Genomic DNA, 26766 nt, shown 5'->3' with positions numbered 1-26766 from the left:
TACAATTTATTTATAAAATAAAAACCTTACACATGTATTGGAAAAGTACACCATTAAACCGCTGCCATTAGCACACCAAAGCATTAGCAACACCAAAAGCTTTAAAAGTAAACAAGAACAAAGTGCATAAACAAGTGCAAACAGTTAAACTATGTACAAGACACGCTCCCCTCACTATTGTGTGTCCCCTACTCCTCCTTCCCCTTTCCCTCCCTTCCACATTTGCCATGTGCTTGGTGCTGGGGCAAGAAGGTGGAGGCATCCATGGGGCAGGGGTTCAGCATGAGGGCTGCATGAGGTACATTTGCCCTGTCCAGCTGTTCATAGGGCCCAATTGCATGGGCCACCCAGCCATGAAGTTGTCCAAGCTGTTCCTGGAATGCAGGCCAGGGTACTGCAGAAAGGATTTGGGCCATGGTGCAGGTGCAGCAGGAGCCAGGACTCTTGCAGACATTAGAGACAGCAGCTGCTCAGACAGTTCTCTCTGTTGTGCTCTATCTTCCTCCCTTAATCACCATTCCTGTTCCAGGAACTGCGAAGTGAGCGCCTGCTCCTGTACCGCTACCCTGTCCTCAAGCCGCAAAGCTAGCTTGAGCCTTTTCCACTTGCCTCCTACATGTCTTTCCTCTTGCCACAAATCCCTTTGCCTTTGATACTCAACCTGCTTGTTGGCCCTGTCCAGAACTTCAATCACAAGTTCATCCCAGAAACGCTTCGTCTTGGAATGGTTCATGAAGGTACAATTGATGAGCCAGGCTTCGGTGGTGTGGGCGAACTGTGGAGGTACTGAAGCCTGTAGAGGTCGAGGGGCCTGCAATAGGACAAGACAGTGAGGATTACTGTCTCAAATATCTCAGTGCAGAAGCACAGAAACAATTGTTTTGGACTTTCAAGGACAGAAAATGTTAAATTTTGAAACTGAACTTCAGTATATTGGCAGAGGGTGCTTCAGAGTTCACTGGACAGAGTCGGGTTAATCACAGTGAAAAAAGTGCTGAGAGAATGGTATATTAAAAATTACAACTTTTTAAAAAAAAGTTTTTTAGTGAAATGGAGTTTGGGGGGAGGTTGGTGGCTGTGCTACATAAGCCTTTATCACTTCAGGCTTTGCACATTCTGGAGGCCATAACAGTTCTTGTGGTGCCCGACTGGCAAAGAGAGGTGTTATTCCAAGCTGCTGGTGGGAAACCAGATGTGTTGTCATTGAAGTATTCAAATGTATGCAGTGATGCTGGAACCAGGGGTACTGGGGTGCTGCTGCACCCTCTGGCTTGAAGTAGTAATACCAAACCCCAAAGACATGGTTTCCATTATCAGGACCCCCACTATAAAAATTGTTCCAGCACCCCTGAATGTATGATGACTGAACAGCATATCTATGAGTGGATTGGGCTGGTGAGCTACCGAGGTGGCCCTGGAAAATACACCCTTCCCCGAAATGTGACTACATATCTGGAGTTCCTGCTACAGGAAAAGTCTGCAGCTATCAGCACCTGGGATTGGGTCAGAATTCATGAGGGAATCAACAGGATATGGCATTATCTTCTAAATTGTTTAGTGCCTCCCCATGGCTTCCGATACAGACTGTTAGGACCGCCTGCAAACACACAGAAATCCATTGCCATCCCCCTTCCCCCGGCAAATTTCTGGACTGAATTCAAACCCCAGTCGTATTTGAGACTAATGATTTCGTCACCCATGGAAAGCCTGGACTGCATTAATAGAAATGGACATGTGAAAATGGATGACATTTGAACCTCTTCCCTTTCCCTCCCCACCCCATACAGTTCAGGCTTTTTAGGCAGCTTGTTACACTGTTGAGTTGGTATCAAGCAGCGTACATACAGGGAATGTAATATAAGATTCTCATTCTAACAAACTGGAATGTATTAGCAAAACTGTGTGCCTTAAATATTCTCTCTTACATGCTCGTTTTACTGATTGTGTTTCCTGGTCTCCATTTTTAATTCCCCATGGTGGGTGGAGAGTGAGGGGACGCCAAGGTGCTGGCATGCAATCCGCCATTAGCAGATATATGCTGCTACCCAGGGCTTATATCTTTTGCACTGATTCTTAGAGCAGAAATCCCTCCTGTTCCTATATTAATAAACACAAAAATGGAGCCAGAAACTTACCAGGCTCTAGGTAGATTTGCCCTCTTCAATTTCTGATACCAGTCCCTGGGTGAGCTGTTCCTTTGGTGGGGAGAATCAAAAAGCTCCTCTGAGTATGGCCCCAGGATGTGCTGCAGCTTCTCCTGCAGCAAAGCCTCCTCAAGGACCCATTTCGTTAGCAAAGTGTTTTTATTTGGCACATTTGGTGCCTGCTTGTACCCATCGATTCCCATGCTGGCTTCTCAGGCCAGCAGGACACCATCCCAGCTGATCAGGTCATTGTGCACCACTGGTGGCTCTGTGCTTGGCGCAGTGCCCAGCACCCAGTCAAACTCATCATAAAACTGGCACGATATCGGTGAGTTGCCAGAGATGCAATTGTTTTTCAGGTACTCAGTCTTGTGCCACTGAATCTGTTCTCTGTGTTGGTCATGGTCCATTAAATGTCCAATGCTGACAGCATCTTTGCTATTTGTTGGTATGAATAGTCAATCCTGGTACTCTTACTAAAATCCATCGTATAGCCAAAATCTGGCTGTGCTTCCACGACCACGAACTAACACACTTCGTAATGGATTTCTTCTAGTTGGCATTCATTGCAAATGCTGAAGGTTCTCCTAATGTGGGTTTGCAGCTCAATGGTCAGAATAAAATAGATGGGTTAAACGCTAAGCATCTGCACTGGAACAATGGGGCTGCTTCAATTTCCCTGGAGTTAACTGGTGATTTTTGGAAGAGAAAGGACAAAGGAAACCATCCCATTGCATTGTGGGATACTGTTGGAGGACTCCAAGGACCCAAGTATGTGGGGTGGGGGAAGGCTGCATCTACAATGTAAAATGATAGGGCTTGAACCTTGGATCCAACCTTAACTTGGGCTTTGACCCTCTACCATCATGGGGTCCTAGGACCCTGGGTCTGAGCTGGAGCCCAAGAGATTTGTGTGTAGACAGAAGGGGGGTTTGGGCTTGAGCCTGAGCCCAGGCTTATATTGCAATGTAGATATGCCCAGAGACACAGAACACTTACAAAAAAATGCTGTCATCCATGCACTAGAGATCAACTCTGATTAACTATTCTATGGATTTAATAAAACATCCAAAATGTAGTTAGAGAAAACAATCAGCTATACTTACTGAACACTTGTTTGCACACATATTCCTGCTATGTCTAGCAGAATTGCTGACTACAAAAATAGGCCCTGATCCTGAAAGCTCTTCCACATGGGTGGACTCCGATGCACGTTTGGACCCACCTTAACTTCCCTATGTCTCCATGCAAGCACAGGGGTCTGCCCATATGGAATCACTGGCAAGACTGGGACCATAGGGAGTACAATGACAGATATAGTTTTAAGTGTTTTTGGCTGACCACCATGAAATAAGAAAAATAAATGGGGTTTACATATTCACAGACCACGGTGATAATGAAATACTTTTGATTCCAACAGTAACCAGGGAGGATGCTAAACAGCAACTGATAAACATTTTTAAACATGTCGGACCAGTAACTTGCACCCAAAAATATCAAAAGAGGCTGAGGAGCTGAGGTGCTCTCTGAACTACTGATGTTGCTTTTTAACAAATCTTGGAATACTGGGGAAGTTCTAAAGGACCAGAAAAAGCTAACATTGTGCCAAAAATTAAAAAGGGTAATGGGATGAACTGGGTAACTACAGATCAGATTAACCTGACATCAGTTCCAAGCAAAATCATGGAAAGGCTCAGATAGGATGCAATTAGTAAAGAGCTAGAGACAGCAGCAAACTAATGCAAATCAACATAGCTTTATAAAAAATAGGTCCTCTCAAAAAATTTCAAATCTTTTTAAAATTAAATCACAAGTTTGACAAAAGTAACTGTGTTGACATAATAGACTTCAGTAAGGCATCTGACGTACGATATTCTGAGTAAAAATGTAGCATTATATAAAATCAATGTAGCACATGGTAAATGGATTAAAAACTGGCTAACGGACCCATCACAAAACACAATTACAAATGGGGGATCATTATCCAATGGGGGCATTACAGTGGGGCCTCTTAGGGAGAGGCCAGTACTCTAAATTGTCCAAAGTAACAAAATTAAAAGTCAGAGTGTTATATAAAACTGTATGGGAAAAGGTACAAAAAGGAGACAGAAAAACTGAATTAGTCAAAACAAGAGTCTACTGATACCACCCAAGGATGGTGTTAAGATCAGGACTGGTAAACAAGAGGAGAATGGAATTGGAAGCTAACGAAGCAAAACTGAAGTGTCAGAAATTAGGTCTAATTGCTGGACCAAATAATGAGGGGATGAACTATTTCCCCCATCATTCCCTTTTGCAGTCCTTAAAAATAAGACTTCATGGATCAAAATTTTTGGAGTCTGGGTGGACCGAAAGGAGCAATCTTCATCACCATGGCTCCCACCACTATCTCTTGGAACTCCAGGAGCCACTCTGACACTATTGGACTTTCATCCTTCTGATCCTGAGAGATGTCCTGCCCACACTGGGCCAGAGAGAAACCCACATGATATCACCCTCTTCACTGGCCCCAGCTAAATCACCTGAAATGTGAGATTTGGGTTCCTGCTGTGATTCCTATCGCATGTGTCCTTTTCCTTCCCACACCTTATTTCTTCTCTTTCCTCTCTTTTTGCTTTCTGTTAATAAAAACTTAGCTGATCTGGCCAAGACTGCATCTTTTGCAACATTGCTGTGAGCCAGTAATCAGAGAGGCAATGAAAGCAATATCTTAAACAGCCCGATTCTGATATGAGTTTTCTAGGCCTTGGAGTGGCTGATAAGACAATGTGCTGTGCCTGTGTTTCTTCAGCTGAAAGGTTGCAAGTGCAAAAATCAGCGCCAGAGACAGAAGCTGCATTTTGTGTCTTTGCAGTCCTTTTCTCTCCTTTTGTGTGTGTTCATCTTGTTGTGTCTTTCCCCCAAAAGGACATTTTTACTGTCTTTAATGTCCTCTAAAAGACTGTCAGACTGGGGTTTTTTTCCTTATAAAAACTCTGTACATCTAAAGGTAAAGGGAACAAGGACCATTCTTCAGATAAAAGCCTTACTTATTACTTTACATTTCAAATGCTTTAACTGCTTTTCCTTTTTTTTTGTAATTTTAATAAAAGATTAATAAGATGTTTAGTGGTGTGTTTGCCATTGTAAGCAGGCTGAGGTCTCTGTACTCAAAAACTGGAACCATGTTTAAATGTTTAGAGTTGTACAGTGAAAGGATGAAGTAGATCCCTGTGACTCTCTGAATTCATTTAATTCCATCAAAATTAACACAACAAATCCCACAGGGATCAGATCTTGATCCAATGCTATTCAGTATCAATGATCTGCAAGAAAATATAAAATCACTGCTGAAAGTTTTCAGGTGACACAAAAATTGGCAGAGTTGTTAACAATCATAAAGACAGGTCAGTTCTACAGAGCAGTGTAAAACAAATAATAAGCTGGGCATATTTGAACATCATGTGTTTTAATATAGCTAAATGCAAGGCCATACATAGAATCATAGGACTGGAAGGGACCTCGGGAGGTCATCTAGTCCAGTCCCCTGCACTCATGACAGGACTAAGTATTATCTAGACCAATGGTTCTCAAACTTTTTTTTTCGTGGATCACTTGAAAATTGCTGAGGGTCTCAGCGGATCACTTAATGATCTTTCCAAATGTTTGTACCATTAGCTAACTATTATAAAGCGCTTTGGATAAAACTGCTATCTAAAAAAACCCCTTAATAATAAACGTTTTTTTGTGCTACAAATAAAAGCACACAACTCGTATTTTCATATCAGTAGTCTTACCTTTCTAATGCGACAGATGTGCCCTCTCTCCCACACCGCATCAGCACCCGAGCTGGGACTGGAAAAGAGGGGGAAGGTCTCTCCCCGGCAGCCACAGCCCTGGAGCTGGGGAAAGTCGCCTCTTTCTCTGGCTGCCGCAGCCCTGCACGTCCCGAATTCCCCCACCCCCTCTTCTCACCCCACTGCCCCCTCCCACCTACCCCCTATTCCCCCCAAGTCCAGCACCTCACCTTACGTGTGCGTCTTCTCCAGGGTCCAGGCACCTAATTAGTGGAGCCAAGCCTGCATGGCTCCACTAATTAGGTGGGTGGCCCTTCATTCTCTCATGTGTGGCCACCCAGGCGCGCACCTTAGAGGGAACTATCCGCGGACCACCTGAATGGAGCTCTTGGACCACTGGTGGTCCACAGACCACAGTTTGAGAACCTCTGATCTAGACCATTCCTGACAGGTGTTTGTCTAACCTGTTCTTTAAAATGTCCAACGATGGAGATTCCACAACCTCCCTAGGCAATTTATTCCAGTGCTTAACCACCTTGACAGTTAGGAAGTTTTTCCTAATGTCCAACCTAAACCTCCCTTGCTGCAATTTAAGCCCATTGCTTCTTGTACTATCCTCAGAGGTTAAGAAGAACAATTTTTCTCCCTCCTCCTTGTAACAACCTTTTATGTACTTGAAAACTGTTATCGTGTCCCCTCTTAGTCTTCTCTTTTCCAAACTAAACAAGCCCATTTTTTTCAGTCTTCCCTCATAGGTTATGTTTTCTAGACCTTTAATCTTTTTTGTTGCTCTTCTCTGGACTTTCTCCAGTTTGTCCACATCATTCCTGAAATGTGGCGCCCAGAACTGGACACAATACTCTAGCTGAGGCCTAATCAGCGTGGAGTACAGTGAAAGAATTACTTCTCGTGTCTTGCTTACAACACTCCTGCTAATACATCCCAGAATTATGTTTGGTTTTTATGCAACAGTGTTACACTGTTGACTCATATTTAGCTTATGGTCTACTATGACCCCCAGATCCCTTTCTGTAGTACTCCTTCCTAGGCAGTCATTTCCCATTTTGTATGTGTGCAACTGATTGTTCCTCCCTAAATGGAGTATTTTGCATTTGTCTTTATTGAATTTCATCCTAATTACTTCAGACCATCTAGGAATCAAGAATATAGGTCACATTTATAGGATGGGGGATTGTGTGGGCCAAATTAGGGTCAACATTTAACAAAGAAGATTGTGTTTGAAACCACAAGAGTGTAATCACATGAACAGTGTATCATAGCATTAGTACAGAGGTCCCCAAACTATGGGGCAACCCCCTAAGGAGGCACGGAGGGGGGGGGGGGTCCACCTGGAGCCCGGGCCAGCTCCCACCGAGCCAGCTCCCACCGGGCCACCCAGTTCCACTCCTGGCCCCGACGCCAGCTGCTGGCCCTGCAACCGGGACCCTGGCTGCCAGCTGTGCACCTGGGGCCCCGGCTGCTGGCCCCACGCCGCAAGGTAAAAAGCTTGGGAACTGCTGCATTAGTAATATGCCTGGAATAATACTGTGTCTGCCTACAGAGATGTTTCAAAAATTATCCAACAATGTATGAAAATCTATATTCTAGTACTATATTTAATTGGTGATCATACTCATCAAGGTGAATAACCTAAACATTTAAAACGTTTTAAAGAAAAAAAACTTGTAATTAGCCTCCTGACTCTTGACAAGGATTCCCATTCTCCCCCAGTCTGATCTGGAAGGAAAAAATTAAGCCACAGGTCATCCTAGGAGTGGACCATGCGTGACCCATAATTACTAGAAGCAGGAAGAGAGGGAGGAAGAGAGCAAGCCTAAGGGCTTGTCTATACTTACGCGCTGGTTCGGCGGCTGGAAATCGAACTTCTGGGTTCGATTTATCGCGTCTTGTCTGGACGCGATAAATCGAACCCAGAAGTGCTCCCCGTCGACTCCGGTAATCCTGCTTGGCGTGAGGAGTACGCGGAGTCGACGGGGGAGCCTGTCTGCCGCGTCTGGACCGCGGTAAGTTCGAACTAAGGTACATTGACTTCAGCTACGTTATTCACGTAGCTGAACTTGCGTACCTTAGTTCGAATTGGGGGGTTAGTGTAGACCAGGGCTTAGTTCAGTACTATGCTGACACCACTCAGCGTTAAGATCCAACAAAATCACATTACAAAGTGGCATGAAAAACACTGCAAAGAGAGTCACCGTGGGAGGACACTGGTTTGTAATGTCTACACAGTTACTAACTAAATATTTTGTATAACATCTAAATACTTTCAAAAAGAATGTAAGAAATAAAAAATTCAGGACCCCAATTCCTAGTGTCATTACATACACTTAACTGGCAAGAAGACTATCCATGATGTCATGGGGAATTTTGCACATATAGGGTTGTAGGATCAGTCCCAATTAAATTTCACCTTGATTTTCTGTATCTAATCGTTTTGAAGGAGTTGATATTTTTTAGTACGATAATCTGCACTAAATAGATTACACTGAAATATTTTTTCTTAAACTACACAAAAGGAAAGGTTTCTGTTGTATTCTTGGAGCCTTAAAAACAACCAAATTGCTTTCCAAGTAGACTTAATAAAACAGGTAAAGTCCTGTGCTTCCCAGTTATCAAAAGTGGTTTTTTCAATGGCACTATTTTTATCCATTACATAGAAAAACTCAGTGGATTATAATCACCTCAATAGCATCGTCGTACATTTTCCTTGCCTCCGTGTCCATTTTGTCTGACATCAACCAGGCCTTCAATAAGTATTCATAAAAACTGTCTCCCAGCCCGCCCACGGATGTGTGATCTATAACAGAGAAAAAGAGAATAAAATGTAGGGGGTTTTAATATAGTACCACCTTGGATTTATCCAGGACAAAATTCTACATTTTGTTTAAGCCCCTACCAGTTTCAAACCGTCATTATTTTAATCCAGTTCAGCAGCTATTTCCCCTCAAACCTTTTATTTCATTTTCTTGGAATCTGTCCCACAGCAGGCATCACAATTTTCCTACTGTGCATGTTCAGTATTCCTCATTCTGTGTCATTTACAGTGTAAAGCTGACCCTTCCATGTCACAGATTTAATGTAAGGAATGTTTTGGCTCCATTACACAGAACTTAATCTTTTCATTGTTTGTTGTTGTTGTTGTTTTAAATAAATAAGAACGTATACTCTCAGATTCAATAGCAGCGATATAATTGTAACATGTAGCTATATAAATTGTTCAACCCATAGGGAATCTGTTCTTTTCAAGGACATTTTTATTATTCATTATGAAATAATAACTTACAGAACCTGCAAAATGTGCCAAGGTAAATACTCATATTTATGTTGTTTCACAGTTAAATTGGTGACTACCTTCCTTTGCAGTATACAGTGCAAGCCTTGTTCTGTTACCCCAGGTATAGTTCAACTGGAGTTGGGGAACTGAACAAGGCATGCACTGTTCACTACATTGTTAGCTGTGCTTTCTTGAATATCTATTAGAATCCAACACCAATGAACGCTGGGTCTCCTTAAGTAAATACACAGTGATCCTTACTGTGATGATTTTCATTTCAAGGGCTGCTTATCCTTAGAAGTCACATTCATCACATTCAAATGCATGTTCACATGTACCCACAGACAGCACGGTAAGGACATCAGAGAATATCTGTGAGAATTTGGAGAATCTACTTACATAATGCATGCTGTTTTATATTGGGGACTCTCCATGTGTACCTGTGTCAGACTACGAGTTTTACTTTCAATGTGGGGTTTGTTTTCCTTCTCTGCTGTCTTTTACCTTCATATTAAGCTAAAACCCACAAGAGGTGACAGAAGCTCTTGCCAAGGAAATTAAAATAAATAATAAGAGGTTTTATTAGGCTATGTCGACACTAGCACTTTTGTAGGAAAAGCTTTTGTTGGTCAGGGGTGTGCAAAAAACACCCCTCTGACTGACATAAGTTACACTGACAGAAGCGCCAGTGTGGATGGTGCTATGTTGGTGGGAGATGCTCTCGCCCGACATAGCTACTGCCACTCATTAGGGGTGGTTTAATTATGTCGGCATAGAGCAGCTACACGGGCGAACTTACAGGGGTGCAGCTGCAGCAGTACAGCAGTGCTGCTGTAAGATGTGTAGTGTAGACGTAGCCTTAGTTACATAAATAAAAAGGGAATAAGGAAGGATGAGGTTGGGCCGCTACACAGTGTGGATAGGAAGGAGATTAAAGATAATCTAGGTATGGCCCCAAAACTAAATGAATAATTTGCCTCAGTTTTCAGTAAGAATGATAATATAGAGCATGTGCATGAAGACAGTATGGCTGATGGAAATGAGTATCTATAGCTGGAAATTACCACATGATGTTGAAGAAAAACGTAAAGAGCTTAATGTGCTCTGTAGCAGGGTGGTCCCCTGCTCCTGCCCTGAAGGGCTTAAAACAGCCAGAGAGGAGGGCTGGGGCAAAGGAAAAGCTACAAGGCTGATTGGGGAAGCAGCCGCAGCTGGGCCATGCCCCAATCAGGCCTCAGCTGGCCTGTATAAAAAGGCTGGGAGCCAGAAGCTCAACAGTCTCTCTCTGCCTTCAGAGTGAGAAGGGCCTGGCTGCAGCAAGCTAGACACAGGGTACCTGAGTGGAGCAGGGCTGGGGACAGGCTGAGGAGCTGAGGCGCTCCAGCCTGGATAGCCCCAGGCTGCGGCCTAGTAGGAGGCCAAGGGGTACTGGGGGTTGCAGAGGGCAGCCCATGGGTAGGCCAAAGCAGCAGGTCCAAACCCAACCTTACCTGTGATGAGTGGCCTATACTGCAGTCTGCCCCAGGGAGCAGGGGCTAGTTGGTGACTGGCAGTGGCCTTATTCTGAGGTGAGGTAGGGATAGTGGGTGGGGGTTCCCCAGGGAGGGGAGACCCTAGTACTGAGGGGTGTACTGCCAGGGGCACAAGGGCACCGGGGTCCAGGAGGGACACGGGGGCCAGAGGACAGGCAGATCACCGGCCTGCAGGGGGCTCTCCAGGACGCTGGAAAAGCTAATTCCCAGAAGAGACCAGCAAGAGGCGCCACAGTGGTGAGTCCGCCCCTCTACATGCTCAAACTGGGGGGACTGGGTAATTTTCATCACAGAATACTGAAAGAATTGGCACATGAGATTGCTAGTCCAGAAACAAGGATTTTTAATAAAACTATTTGGGGGGTAGTACCATATGACTAGAGAATGGCTAATGTTGTACTTATATTTAAGAAAAGGAAAAAAAGTGATCCAGGCCGTTACAGACCTGTTAGTCAGACCATAACAGGGTTCAAAAAAGAACTAGATAAATTCATAGAGGATAGGTTCATCAATGGCTATTAGCCAGGATGAGCAGGAATGGTGACCCTAGCCTCTGTTTGCCAGAAGCTGGGAATGAGCGACAGGGGATGGATCACTTGATGATTACCTGGTCTGTTCATTCCCTCTGGGGCACCTGGCACTGGCCACTGTTGGAAGACAGGATACTGGGCTAGATGGACCTTTGGTCTGACCCAGTAGGGCCATTCTTATGTTCTTATGTTCTCAGTAGCATGCAAGGTTTTAGAGCAAATTGTGAAGAAAAGAACAATTAAATTCACAGAGGTAAATGGTAAAGGGGATGGAACGCAACATGGATTTAGCAAAGTCAGATCATGCCAGACTAACCAGATTTCCTTCTTTGAGAAAATAACTGATTTTTTAGATAAGGGAAGTCAGTACATCCAATATATTTGGACTACCATAAAGTGTTTGATGTCACCTGTGGGTCCGGGGACAGAACAGGCCCACTGTTCCTCCAGCATGTTGTAAGAGGCGACTAAAAGGGGGCTGCCTGGAGAGGAATGGGCTCCACCAGGTTAGAAATTTGCCCAAGACACACCATATGATGAGCAAGTCAACAATGTCCATACCGGATTGATCGCAGCCCGGGTTAATAATGACCGCGCCATCCATATCCCACCAGGGCAGACATGACAAGTATACTACTGGTGTAACCCCAAAAAAGAGGGTCTGTGGAAGATATAACATCACCATAGCACATGGAATGTAAGGACATTGAGACAAATAGGGAAATTGAAAGAACTCATGTACGAAATGGAACAATACACCTGGCACCTCCTAGGAATCTCTGAGGTCACACAGAAGAACTTTGGAGAGGTACTAACTGAAGAAGGCCATGTACTCTATTACAGTGGAGAGGACAAACATGTAAATGGCATAGGATTTTGTGTGTGTAAAGATATCAAGAATTCAGTATTAGGATGCCGCCCAAAGTCCAGCAGGCTTATTTCCATCCGTCTAAAGGCAGTACCGTTTAATATCACAGTGGTACAAGTCTACGTCCCTACAACAGACTATGACGATGAGCAAATTGAAGATTTTTACAATCAGATCCAAGACATCATCGAAAAGGAAGATATCAAGAAAGATATCTTGATTGTACAAGGAGATTGGAATGCTAAAGTGGGTACTGACACACAGGCAGATTGGCGAGATTATTGTGGCCCTTTCTGTAATGCGGTAACCAATGAGAGAGGATTGAGCCTTTTGGAGTTTGCCAGCTATAACAATCTGGTTCTTTTAAACACATTAGGAGCACATAAAGCATCCAGACGATAAACATGGCACACACCTAATGGTCTACATCACAGCCAGATCGACTACATCATGGTGCAAAATCGATTTCATTCTGGGATTAACAGAGCTAAAACAAGGAGCTTCCCCAGTGCTGATATTGGAAGTGATCATGACCTTGTGATGCTAAATTTTTGACTGTGGCTAAGGAAAATTGTCAGGCCAAAGCTCACCAGAACCAAGTTTGACTTAGAAAGACTCAGAGACCGAAACATTGCAGAGTAATTCCAAGCAATGGTCGGTGGAAAATTTGCACCGCTGCTTGCTCTAGAGGAAGACATAGAAACAATGACCAACAATTTCAACGCTGTAATGAATGAGGCAGCAATGGACATCCTTGGGAAACATCGTAAGAAGACAAAACAGTGGGTCACAAATGAAATACTACAACTGTGTGACATTAGAAAATAACTTAAGAGATACAAGAATAGCACAGAGAGCTGATAAATACAGAGCGATTGGCAGAAAGATCAAGAAAGGAATGAAGGTGGCCAAGGAGATATGGATTGAAAAACAATGCTCTAAAATTGAAGAGTGTCTCGATAATAAAAATAGCAAATGAGCCTTCCAGGTTGTAAAAGATCTGACGAAGGAAAGATGGACCAAAGCTAACGCAATTCAAGACAAAGAGGGGAACAGTCTTATAGAAGAAAGGGACATCATCAATAGGTGGACAAACTACTGCTCTGATCTATACAACCACCAGACAAATGAAGATCCTAGTGTCTTAGATAGCCCAGATTCAACAGAGGAGGATAACTTTCCAATACTATGTGAAGAAGTGGAGACAGTTGTGAAATCACTCAAGAATGGAAAGGCTACAGGTATTGACAACATCCCAGCTGAATTGATGAAATTGGGAGGAGAAAAAGTAATAGATGTACTCACCAAGATCTGCAACAAGACCTGGCAGACTGGTGAGTGGCCCTCCATGTGGACTCAGTCACTAATAATCACTCTGCCAAAGAAAGGCAACCTGCAATTGTGTCAAAATTATCAGACCATAAGCTTAATTAGCCATCCCAGAAAAGTGATGTTGAAAGTCATATTGAACAGATTGAAGCCACAAGCAGTATTTACAACACCAGTAGGACATCTCCCACATCTTTGTTGGCTTCAAGAAGGCGTTTGACAGATTATGGCACAAAGCTCTCTGGGAAACCATGAAGAAGTATAATGTTGGTCGTAAGCTTATTCTTACCATTAAACATCTGTATGCCAAGGCCAGCAGTGCAGTTTTCATCAATGGCACAACAGGAGAGTGGTTTCGCACCACTGTTGGAATCCGGCAAGGCTGCCTTCTTTCGCCCACATTATTCAACATCTACTTGGAGCGCATAATGACTGATGCCCTAGAAGATCACATATGCACAGTCAGCATTGGGGGGAGAACAAACTCAAATCTTCAGTTCGCTGATGACATTGGTGGCCTGGCAGGCAGCGAAGATGAACTTGCCAACCTTGTGAAACGACTGGATGAAACCTCTGCAAAATATGGCATGGAAATCAGTGCAGAGAAAACCAAGCTGATGACAAACAAACATGATGGGATCAGCTCACATATCACTGTCAGTGGACACGAGCTGAAGACAGTGAAACAGTTCAAGTATTTGGAGGCAATCATCACTGATGAAGGATCCAAGGCAGAAATTCGGGCAAGAACTGTGCAAACAACAGCAGCAGTGGCAAAGCTAAAGCCAATTTGGAAGGATAAGAACATCTCCCTGGAATTCAAACTGAAACTGCTGCACGCATTGGTCATCTCCATTTTTCTGTATGCGTGCGAGACATGGACCCTTACGGCAGAACTTGAATGGAAAATACAGGTAGTAGAGATGAGATACTTCCGTAAAATCTCCTACTTTGACCACATCACTAATGAAGAGGTCCGCAACTTCATCAGCCAATGCGCTCGGTCAAACGAAGACCTCCTGACGACTGTGAAGAAGCACAAGCAGAAGTGGTACGGCATGTAACAAGATCATCTGGTCTATCCAAGATCATCCTCCAAGGGACAGAACAGGGGAAGAGAAGAAGAGGTAGACAGAAGAAGAGATGGATTGACAACATAAAAGAGTGGACAGGAATGGACTTCGCGGAGACTCAAGCACTGACACACAATCATCAGGGGTTGACAATTGGTTGACTGCTCATCAGTGATGGTGCCCCAATGACCAATGCGGTTATGGGAGTGATGATGATGATGATGAAAGTGTTTGATATGACACCACATAGGAAATTATTAGTTAAATTATAGAAGATGTGGATCAGTACAGGCATTGTAAGGTGGATAAGGAATTGGCTAACGGGGTGAAGACAACAGGTTGTGCTGAAAGATGAACTATCAGACTGGAGGGAGGTTACTAGTGAAGTTCCTCAAGGATGGGTCTTGGGACCCATCTTATTCAATATTTTTATTAATGACCTGGGCCCAAAAAGTAGCAGTGTGCTAACGAAATGTCCTATGATATCAAGTTGGGAGGCATCACCAATACAGAGGAAGATCAGAACATTACACAGGAAGATCTGGATGACTTTGAAGACTAGAGTGACAGAAATGGGATGAAATTCAATAGCAAAAATACAAAATCATGTATTATGGTCTAATAATAAGAATTTCTGCTACAAGCTGGGAGACTCATCAATTGCAGGCGACACAGGAGGAGAGAGACCTGGGTGTGTGGGTTGATCAAAGGATGACTATACGCCACCAATGTCCTGTGACAGTGAAAAAGGCAAATACAATCCTAAAATGTTAGGCAAGGCATTTATTCCATTAGAGGTAGAGACATATTAATGCCATTTACAAGGCATTTACATCTGGAATACTGTGCACAATTCTGATCACTCATGTTCAAGAAAAAGTAAACTGGAACGCGTGCAAAGAAAAGCTACTAGGATGATCAGGGGAATGGAAGGCTTGAGAGGAGACTGGAAGAGCTTGGCTTGTTCAGTCTAGCAAAAAGAAGGCTGAGGGGGATATGATTGTGCTGTATAAACACATTGGGGGGTAAATACCAGGAAGGGTGAAGGGCTATCTAAGCTAAAGGATGATGTTGTAACAAGAACAAATGGATGTAAACTGGCCATGAACAAATTCAGGCTGGAAATTAGATTTCTAACCATTAGAGGGATGTGGCTCTGGAACAGACACCTGATAAGAGTTGTGGGTGCAAACAACTTAGTTTTAAGAGAGAAGGGGACACATTTATAAGTGCCATTGTATGATGGGGTTGCTTGTGATGGTGGGGGGAAGGCTCAACAGGCCTGTGGCTTACTTCTGGTTTATGTCTTATGTTACTAAAGCTCATGCTTCAGGGTTTCAGCTGGCCACCACAGAGGTCAGGAAGGAATCCTTCCCACCCTCTGCAACGTATTCGGGGAGGTTTTTTATCCCCTTCCTTTGAAGCATTAGGGATGGCCACAACTGGAAATGGGATAATGGGCAGCATTGGCCAGGGCTCTGAGGTGGCACCAAGCATTCACTTTCTCAGGTGCTTGGTTGGCTGGTTCTTGGTCCCATGCTCAGGATCTAACTGATCACCATATGTGGGGCTGGGAAGAAATTTCCTCCCAAGTCATATTGGTGGTAATGTTGGGGACTTTTCACCTTCTCTGTAGTGTGTGGGTGCAAGTCACTTGCCAGGATTATCTGGGTATACCTCACTTAATACTCTACCATTGTGGGGGCCTCAAGCATTGGTGCACCTCAGTCCTTCCTATTCCCTGCCTGTGGCACATAATAGTCCAGTCTCCTGAGGGTCTCCTTTACTTTCATCTCATTTCCTTTGTTGGGCTTAATGTGCAGGTAGTGTTTGTCTCCTGTGATATACAGGAGGGCAGATTAGATGACCTCGTGATCCCTTCTGGTCTAAAACTCTGTGACTCTGTGACAGGGCTAACAAAGGAGAGTCATTCATTCAAATGGACAACTCTTGGATAAAGTGATGGTTATTATGGTGGCAGTGTGTATGGACCTGTAACAGTGTGAATTACACAAGTGCAAAGAGCAACAAAAGCAAGTGCCCTACGAAGCCAAAAGCACAGAGAAAAGTCTCAATGGTCTTTTGGGGAAAGAAATATTAAAAAGACAGACCGGGGAAATGAATTATGAACAGCTGAAGAAAAATTGGCTGGTTGGGCTATGCAAAGAAAAGCAGCTCAACTGTTGCTGAGGATCAAACAGAGCATAGCTAATATTTGCTGTATTCTCAGGACCAGAAGAGGAACGATGGTCCACCACCATCAACATAAATCTTTTTCACCTCTGGGTTGGAGTAGGTAAGGGCACTATGATATCCACCATAAACAACCCTGAAAAATTAATGAATGGATAGTGTGTGTACATATAATAAGGTCTGGCGTCACACACTGAATGAGGAAGATAATAAAATATTAAAAAATGAGGCAGGGGGCCTGTGCAAAAATAGCATCTGATCATGTAATTAAAGACTGTATCATCATGCATATGCACAAGGGGGCTGACTTTTTCTCTTTTATGTGCTTGATCTTGCTACATTAATGTTTTTTTAACCTTGTTTTCATAAGTAAACGCCTACTTTATTTTAAAAAGAGCACACTGAAAAAAACCAAAATAAAAAATCCATCATCATATGGAAGCATTTTGACCCAAGATATATCATTAGCAGAGATGGAACCATTAGATCCACAGCACAGCCCTCTACCTCTTGAACTAGCAGAGTAACTGTATTGACAAATCACTGAAGGTGGATGAGACATTCTGTTAGTCTCAAAGGTGCCATAGGACCCTCTGTTGCATTTTGTCAGTGTGTTTCATAACTATTTGCTAGACAACAGAGGAACACTTGGATTCAGGAATCCTGGATTCTAGACAGACTCTAGAGGTAAGTGTAGTCTAAAAGTTACAGACAGTGTAACCCACACAACTTCTGGACGTGGTGTTCTGTCCCATCTAGTGGCACTGAAACCACTTAAAGAGAGAGATAAAATGAGTTTGCTCTACAGCCTTAGCTAACAGCTTTTAGCTCCTGCTGTAGAGACTCATGCACTAAGCTCCAGAGGTCCCTGGTTTAATCCTGCTCGCCGCTGACCGGGGTCTGTCGGCGTTACAGTAGCACACACATTTGGCATGTTCATTATGAAAGGCAGGATGAGTAAATGGATGAAAGATTTGGTCTGCTGTATGGAAACATAGGTTCTGTTCCCAAGTTCTGAAATTAAAAGTAATCTTGTTAGTCCATCTATAAAATGAGAGCGAATGATACGTGCATGCTTCCTAACATACTTAGTAACAATAGCTATGAAATGTATATAATTATGGCTTTCAGCTCAGCACATCTTCTTCTAAATCAAAGCATATCTACCAGATATGTGCATCTATGACATTTCTCATCAGTAAGAAATCTCTCTTGCACCTTGTACAGATCCATTATTCCCAAAGGACCAATACACCTCAGGATCACCACTCCTCACAGCACTTAGATTTCTTTATAGTGAAAACAAGTAAAAGTTTATATAACGAAGAACAGCGATCCAAGAACAAGCAAGCAAAGTACTGGAAACATATGGTTACGTATAAAATAAAAACATAAAACATCTTCTAGACCCTAAACTTAACTACCAAGACATTGTCATGTCATATAGAGCAAAAGCTCATATTCTTCCAGTGTATTACAGCCAAGCTTGGCTGTGATCTTCCATTCATGAGACAAGTCAAGTTGTGCTCTTGCCTCTTCAGTGGCTGTGACCAGTGGGTGACTGGGAACCAGAGGCAGTCAGGCTCAGTGAGTCCAGAAACTCTTTGGGAGGGGGGGAGTGGAAGGGACAGGAAAGTCGGAGGCACGCTCTCCTGTTCTGATCTTGCTTCCCATTACCATCTTCTACCCCTTTCCCCTAGCTAGTCTCCCCAACCCCTGCTCCCTCCAGGTTAGAGTTAGACACTAGGGTCAGGACACCTAGCAGTTCTGCTCCTTTCCCTGCTTCCATGGCCCCTTTTAGTGGGTCCCTGAAAGTGTGTGTGGTGGGGGGCAGGTAAAAGGACTCTCCAGGGTACTGGGGGGCACATAACTTTACTCCTTCCTCCCCATCCCAGTATTCTCTAGGCAGTACTGAAGAATCCCTATTTTATGGACTAATGGGGGATTGGGGATTTCATACAATAAAAAATTCTTAAAATTGAACATCTTAAAATTACAGTGCATAAATGTATTCATTGTTCAATGACAGTGTACATAATTAGGGCCCTACCAAATTCACAGTCTGTTTTGGTCAATTTCATGGTCACAGCATTTTAAAAATTGTAAATGTCATGATTTCAGCTATTTAAATCTGAAATTCATAGTGTTGTAATTGTAGGGCTCCTGACCCAGAAAGGAGTTTTGTGTGTGTGTGTGTTGGGGGAGGTTATGGTACTGCTATCCTTACTTTTGTGCTGCTGCTGGTGGCAGCGCTGCCGTCAAAGCTGGACAGCTGGAGAGCAGCGGCTGCTGGCAGGGAGCCCAGCTCTTATGGCAGAGCCACCGCCAACAGCAGCACAGATGTAAGGATGGTATGGTATGGTATTGCCACCCTTACTTCTAGGCTGCTGCCTGTAGAGCTGGGCCCTCAGTCATCAGCTGCTGCTCTCTGGCCACCCAGCTCTGAAGACAGCGCAGAAGTAAGGGTGGCAATACCGTGACTTCCCTAAAATAACCTTGCAATCCCCTACAACTCCTTTTTGGGTCAGGTCCCCCAATTTGAGAAACGCTGGTCTCCCCCATGAAATCTATGTAGTAGAGGGTAAAAGTACAGAAAAGGCCAGACTCATGGTCCGTGATGCATTTTTCATGGCCATGAATTTGGTAGGGCCCAACCCGCAGTTTGAAAACCACTGATGTATAGGGCCCTACCAAATGTAAGGCACTGGGTCGTGGTGGCTCTGGTCAGCACTGCCAACCGGGCCGTTAAAAGTCCCATCAGCAATGCTGCCAGGATAAGGCAGGCTAGTCCCTACCTGTTCTGACACCGCGCTGCGCCCCGGAAGCGGCCAGCTGCAGGTTCGTCTCCGCACTCCCATTGGCCGGTTCCTGTGGGTGAGAGCTGCACAGAGCCGCTTGCGCACCTCCATCTAGGAGTCAGACCTACTGCTGGCCGCTTCTGGGGCGCAGAGCGGTCCGCGGTGCCAGGACAGGCAGGAAGCCTGCCTTATCATCCCCATTGCACTGCTGAGTGGGAGCCACCCAAGGTAAGCCTGCACCCCAATCCCATGTCCCAAACCCCTGCCCCAGCCCTGAGCCCCCCCAAACTTGGAGTCCCTTCCTGCACCCCAAACCCCTCATCCCCAGCTCCACGCAAGAGCCCTCACCCCCTCCTGCACCTCTACCCCCTGCCCCAGCCCAGAGCCCCTCATTCCCGGCCCCACCCCACAGCCCTCCCCTGCACCCCAACCCTCTTCCCCAGTCCTGAACCCCTCCCACACCCCAAACCCCTCATCCCCAGCTCCATTGGGTCATGGGCATCAACAATTTTCTTCAACTGTGTTGCCAGAAAAAAAGTTTGAAAATCACTGCTATACATAATGAATGGTAACAAATGTATACACTGAGCCTGATTTTGCTTTGTTTGAGAGAACTGCATCTCTTTGCTGCCAGATCTCTGAGTCTTTTCAAACCTGTATAGCCTCTTGAACATGGCTGAGGATTTAACTCACATTAAGCAGCAGAAAGATAATTTTGCTAGCAGAAAAATGGTTTATATAACTTGTCATTCACAGGATCAATGTTAATAAAACTGAGGTTTTACTGAATTGCTAAACCCAAGCATCCAAAAATCATAAGTCAGGCCTCAAAAAATGAGATTCTTTAAAAAAAAAAAAGTTTTTCATTCATTTTATTTGCCTTTTAGTTCTGGGCCCTTAGGGTGCACTTTGGTCACATTTTCAAGCTTTCCTCCACAACCATGAGAGCTAGAAACTACTTTTTTAAAATGTATAATCACATAGACACGTGAATCCAGGAGCTGGGGCTTTAAGAAAAATACCAGATACCATGAACCTTGTGATGAAATTACATGAGTTGGCAGCACTGTTTAGGTCTTGTCTTTGTTGGAGTGAAAAACACAGATCTCTGATCTTTGACAAATACCTGGTTTCTCAAAAACTGAGTTCTTCAGCGATCCCTTAGACAAATGAGGGATTGTTGACAAAGGTACTGCTTCTCTGTCAAAGCTGTCCCACTGTCATAAGGGCTGGTCCTCTCAGGGATCAGGCACCCAGAATCCCTGTGACAGGCTCTGCTCCAGACAATGAGCCAACTTAGATCCATGAGTGCCTCTCTGTTTGCTCCCTACTGTATCTGGGGAGCACTCAGAGGGGCAGAGCTGTCATCTGCAGGGTTTTCTGGAGGGCAGCTCTGACCTCCACTCTGCCTGTAGCTGCCCCTGACCATGTATTACAGGGAGAAGCGAACTTAGTGAAGCTTGGAGCTGAGCTGTTGAGATCCCTGCAGTTCTCAGCTGTTCTACTCTGCTCAAGATATCACCCGCTTTTAAAGGGGAAGAGCTGAGAGCTGCAGGGCTATGAGGCGCCTCCCTTTCTCACTGCTACACCTTCCCAGGCTGGAGCAGGAGGAAAAAGATGGCAGGAGCAGCAAAGCTACCAGCTCTGTTCTTGTTGCCCTTCTAAGAAGTATTATTATGAGGAGGCATATCTCATGGATGTGGGGAGAGGGATTTATGGGTGAGGAGAATGGACAGTGTGGCAAATATGGTAGGGGAGATTCCAATAATCATTTTATGATCCACAGGAGTTTCAGCATTCCTGAATATAAACATAGCTGCCATGGTGCCTCTGGAAAATTGTAGTTTTGAGTCATTCATGCTCCATTCTTTCATGTAGGTCCTGCTCCCCCGCCAGACTACATGTTCGATGGTGCACTGCTGTCTCTCCCTGTGGTTGAGTCACAACTCAGATGGATGCAGATTGTCAGCCCAACCCAAAACATGTTGTTCATATTTTCCTCGGCAGAAAATCCTGCCAAAATCTATCTTTTCCCAATTTTGATGAAAACTGATTTTCTGATAGGTAAGTATTTTGTTAGAAAATTTGTGACCAGCCCTTATCGGAGTAGTCCTGTACATCATTCCATAGAACCAAAAAGAAAGTCTGAAAACTTTTGATTTCTTGGGGTTGTAATGGTTTATAAGATGGATCTTGATGCTGTACACTAATTGAAGCCAGAATTGTATTTACTACTATAAGATCCTTTAATGCACTGCTCTGGTATGGGGGATCTATTCTCAGGCAAGGTATGTTACACACAGTGCCACCTAGTGGCTGAACAGTATAATACAGTTTATCATTCCATTACAGAGGTGGTGGTTGCTTTTTTAATTTCAGAAGTGAGAAGGGGGTAGAGGGGGTTGAAGGAAAGCGAGATAGAAAGGGGTAGAAGATGGTAATGGGAAGCAAGATCAGAACAGGAGAGCATGCCTTGTGAAGTATCATTTGAAAACTAATTATGCTCCCAATACTTCTGTTAGTCTTAAAGGTGCCACAGGACCCTCTGTTGCTTTTTATTTGAAAACTAATAACTCTGGTCAATAATATCATGGGGAAATGTGTATAGCAACATTATATGTAAAGTTATGAGAATAAGATGAAATTATGACTGAAACATGTTTACCAGACAAGTCTGGTACCAGACAACCTGTTTCTCAAGGACAAGCAACAAGGTGACACCTCTAGCCAGGTGTCTGGAAAGTTGATTGTCAATCACCTGTCAAGTCGCCATTCTTCGTCAATGAAGGGGGACAGGAACAGATTGATCTGCATTTTAACAAACAACAACATGGAACTTCTTAAACCAGGAGACTCCATGTCTCTGTCCTCACAGTGGGAAGCAACTTTATCTACAGGTAACCTTCAGGAAAAAGCATTTCAGTGACTGGACTATAAAAGTGAGGGGGCAAAACCATCCCAAGGTATTCCATCTCTCTTTCTCTCCCTAACTCTCTCTTTTTCACCTAAGAAGACAAAGGAATCAGCCCTTTGACTTTGTGAGAGATCTGACCTGAAAATTCAGACAGCAATGTTGCTGCGACCATGTGGTAAGGATTTTACCTTGAATCAAGTCTAGCTTGTTAAGTTTTAGGCACTAGAAAGTGTTTAATCTTTGTAACCATTTCGACTTTAATGACTTATACTCACTTAAATTTTCTCTTTGTAATTAAATAAACTTTTTTTATTTTTTAATCAAAACTAATCCAGTGTTGTGTTTAAATGGAGCTATTTGGTAACTCAACTTAAAGCATCAGGCTGTTGCATATTGACCTTTACAGGGGCAATTGCCCTTTAATATCTGAACTGCCAGGAGAGGGCTGGACAGGAAAAATACACATTTTGGGAAAAATGCAGGAGCATGCTGGGGTCACCTGGTAAGTAGTAACAAAGGCTGCTGGAAGTCAGTGTGTTGCTGACAGACTGCTGGGGTCAGAGTTGCTGGACGAGGCCTGTAGCTATACACAGACATGCATGCTGTCTGGCTGGCTGTGAGTGGCCCAGCTTAGGAGCTACAATAGCAAAGCACAAAAGGTTGCAGGGCAGGTGGTAACACAACCTCTCACTGGTCTGGATTGCCCCCTGGAATGTGACAGTGATCTCTCTTCTTGGCATTCCCTCTGTCAACTCAAATGGGTTCATTAGTGAAAGAGTCACCCCAAAGAGAAGTGATTGTGCATACGAGGTACATTCAACTTTACATGATAATTTAGCGTATTTATTTTATGGTATTTTCATTTAAAATCAGTTAATGAGGAATACATCAAGCCTGGTCTAATTAGTCTCCTCCAGAAGCTAATTATCTATGTCAGTAAACAATCCCGATGATTTCTCATTTACACAAGACACTGTCTCTGGTGCCAGGGTTGCAATCAGGAATGAGAAATGACATTACTTTGAAAAGACTTCAGACCTGGCATCCAGTCAAAGTATATGAGACTCAGAGCTTCCATGCAATCAAGATGACATATGAATAATAAAAGACTGCCCTTTTAAAAAGAGCTGCAGTGGAAACTCAGCTTTGCAATCAATCATTCCCTCTTCAACTTTCTGAATGTGTGGTCAAGACTGGTTCTCCAGACACCTCCATCAGGAAACCTAACAACACAGGTGGAAGCACTGGAACTGTAGTATGATAAGAATGTTAATAATGGAAATGGATGAAAGCAAATTACTAGTCAGTTGTCATTTACAGAAAAAGCCGAACATTTCATTTTCCAGATATGTGGCAGTTAAGCAAAGACAGAAAAAAATGGTAATATACTAGTTAATTCAGTTAAGATCGTCCTGTGGTGGTAATAAGATTAAAAGGATGGTGCAGTGTAAGTAACTCCAGTGTTCCTTAGAAAATATATGGTGGAATCAAATAATTGAAGGATCTTATTTTCCCAGTGCCTGGAGGCAATAGGAGTTTGAATGAGAGTGAGTAGGTTAAGGCTGAATTGAGACAAGATGGAAGAGATGCTCTTAGGGAAGGGAAGCATTTGCAAAGGGCAGAGGGATGATGTGGTGCCTGCTCATTAATGAGGTTGTAAGACTACCATTTGCCAAGGACAAGAAAGTTTGCAATCTGGGATCCCACAGTTCCCGGAGTCCTAGATGGCACCAGTGGCTAGAAACCTTTTTCTTATGAGCTTGATTGCAGAGACAATTGTGCCCATATCTGCCCACTGAGGACATTGTCACTGGTGGCCTTTGTCACCTCCTGATGAGATGATATGCCCGTGGGATGGGATGTACCAGGCGTTTGCTATACTCTGCTGGAGGCCCCGCTGCCTTGGTACGCCCCACCCAAAGAAGGTGTCTTTTAGGAGGAAAAGGTTTAGTCCTCCAGGAGTGACCTAGAAAAGCCATCCCAAATCAGCTGTGCGTGGAGTACTGATCATCCAGCAGCTAGAACGGCTAGGAACTGGCAGAAGCCAATCAGGGCCCAGCAGGCAAGATAAAAAAAGGGTGGCTGCTTTTTTCCAGATCTAGTTCTGCGTGAAGCTGGGACAGGGTAGGAAAGCTCTAGAACACAAGAATGGCTATACTGGGTTCCACCAATCGTCCATCTAGCCCAGTATCCTGTCTTCCAACAGTGGCCAGTGCCAGATGCTTCAGAGGGAATGAACAGAACAGGGCAATTATCGAGTGATCCATCCCCTGTTGTCCAGTCCCATCTTCTGGCAATCAGAGGTTTAGGGACACTTGTAGCAGGGGGTTGCATCCCTGACCATGGACCTGTGAACTTATCTAATTCTTTTTTTAACCCAATTGTAGGCCTTGCTGGAGTCCTAGGCACAATTAGCTGTGTGATCCAAAGGCTGTGAACCAGAGTAGGCCTTGGGAGAATAGCACCGCACTAGGTGTCAGCTAACCAAGTAAGCACATTCCTGACCGGAGAGGATGGTACAAGCACACCCAGAGTTCTCAAGTAACTACCTAAACAAATTCCCAAGAGATTGTACAGGAAAACGCCAACCCCTCGTAAGATAAGGATGGGATGACAGGATAATGGATAAGAATGTTTTGTTTGAACTAGCAGGTACAAGTTATAAGGATAGTAACTAAGAACATTTGGAGTGTTCTATGTAACTTGTTTGTATTAATGTATAAAAGGAGAAGTCATAGGAGGGGCATCTTTGTATCAGCCAAGGGGACAGAATCCTGTTATCCTGACAGTGTTTACCTTGTCACAGGCAATAATGTGTTTGTGTCCCTGTGACCCCTTTGACAGGGTACTAGTACTGCGCGTTACTGTCAATAAACCTGGCCAAGCACCTTCACCACCGAACCGAGCCTGTAGTCTTTCTTTATGAACAACATCCAGGTCTGATGAATTACCACGCTGCACTCTCTGCTAGTGCAACTAACACTAGAGCTCTATGAATAGCAGCAGTAGGAGCATTAACAACTCTGCACCATCAGCAACACTGCATAGCACTAACAACACTGGTGACCCTGATGTGATATTTTTGGTCTTCACAACACCCTCTGGCAATGAGTTCCACAGGTTAACTGTGCATTGTGTGAGGAAGCAATGCCTTATGTTTGTTTTAAAGCTACTGTCTATTACTTTTATTGGGTAACCCCTGGGTCTTGTGTTGTGTGAAGGGGTAAATAACATTTCCCTATTCACTTTCTCCACATGATTCATGGTTTTATAGACCTCTATCATAGCCCCCTTAGTCTTCTCTTTTCTAAGATGAACAGTCCCAGTCCTTTTTTAATATCTCCTCATATGGAAACTGTTCCATACCCCTAGACATTTTTGTTGCCCTTCTCTAAAACTTTTCCAATTCTAATATATTTATTTGTTTGTTTGTTTGAGATAGGGTGACCAGAACTGCCAAGTGTGGGTTTATCATAGATTTATATAAAGGCATTATGGTATTTTCTATCTTTTTATCTATCCCTTTCCTAATGGTTCCTAACATTAGCAGCTTTTTTCAGTGCCACTGCGCACTGAACAGATATTTTCAGAGAACAATCCACAATGACTCCAAGATCTCTTTCCTGAATGGAAAAAGATAATTTAGAATCCATCATTTCTCCCCTCTCTCTTAACTCAAGAAGCCTGGTCTGGTCTGGACCTAACTATGACTGAATATTTTTGTTTGAGCTGAAAGACCATGTTTTTTACTTTGCTGAATGTAAGGCGCAGATGGACTATCCTGAGCTGAATATTGATTTGACTTCTGTAAGATTAGGCAAGCTCACTTCTTGAGATACTCCACTGGCTCAGGTGAACGGATAATAATTATGTGCACTTCAGAGCCCTCATTATTGGATGAGACCTCAGACCTTACCTTAGGAGGAAAGCAAATATCACTGACTCCCCATTTTACAGATAGAGTAATAAGAAGTTGCATAAAGTTACTTCCAGCAGACTAGGGGATAAAACCCAGGGGTGATCTCTTGACTCTACTGAAGTCAAATAGGGGCTTTTTCATTGCCTTCATTAGCAAGAGGATTTCACCCAAGGTTTCTAATATGGATGAGATTTGGGTCTGCAATTAGGCACTGTGCCTTTCAGAATAAACTTGCCAAACCTATGTGCTTGGCTATGCTGTTTGTAACCACTGGATGATACTCCTCTCCAGAACCATGCACAGAATCCAGGATTTCTGAGTCCTAACATTCCTCTGCTATCTAGCAAACAGTTGTAGAAAAGACAGGCAAAGTGTTTTTCTTGCCCCCTTTAGTGGCT

At 43.8% G+C, this 26766-nt stretch overlaps 1 protein-coding gene across 6 annotated transcripts in view; it reads right to left on the bottom strand.

Moving 5' to 3' along the window:
- MAN1A2 (mannosidase alpha class 1A member 2) overlaps positions 1-26766 on the bottom strand; it is a 300076-nt gene that overhangs the window by 35711 nt on the left and 237599 nt on the right. For all 6 annotated transcript variants that reach the window (XR_255681.4, XR_010599037.1, XM_042852063.2 and 3 more), the window contains one exon: positions 8620-8735. Coding sequence is in view for 4 of the 6 variants with exons in the window: in XM_042852063.2 (XP_042707997.1) it covers positions 8620-8735 (116 nt within the window). In the remaining 2 variants the exon portion in view is untranslated. The remainder of the gene's footprint in view (positions 1-8619; positions 8736-26766) is intronic.

The sequence above is a fragment of the Chrysemys picta genome, chromosome 1 (assembly GCF_011386835.1).
Source record: "Chrysemys picta bellii isolate R12L10 chromosome 1, ASM1138683v2, whole genome shotgun sequence".
In the NCBI taxonomy this organism is placed as follows: domain Eukaryota; kingdom Metazoa; phylum Chordata; order Testudines; family Emydidae; genus Chrysemys; species Chrysemys picta.
The sequence above is the reverse complement of the archived record's forward strand: the minus strand, read 5'-3'. Positions and strand labels throughout refer to the sequence as shown.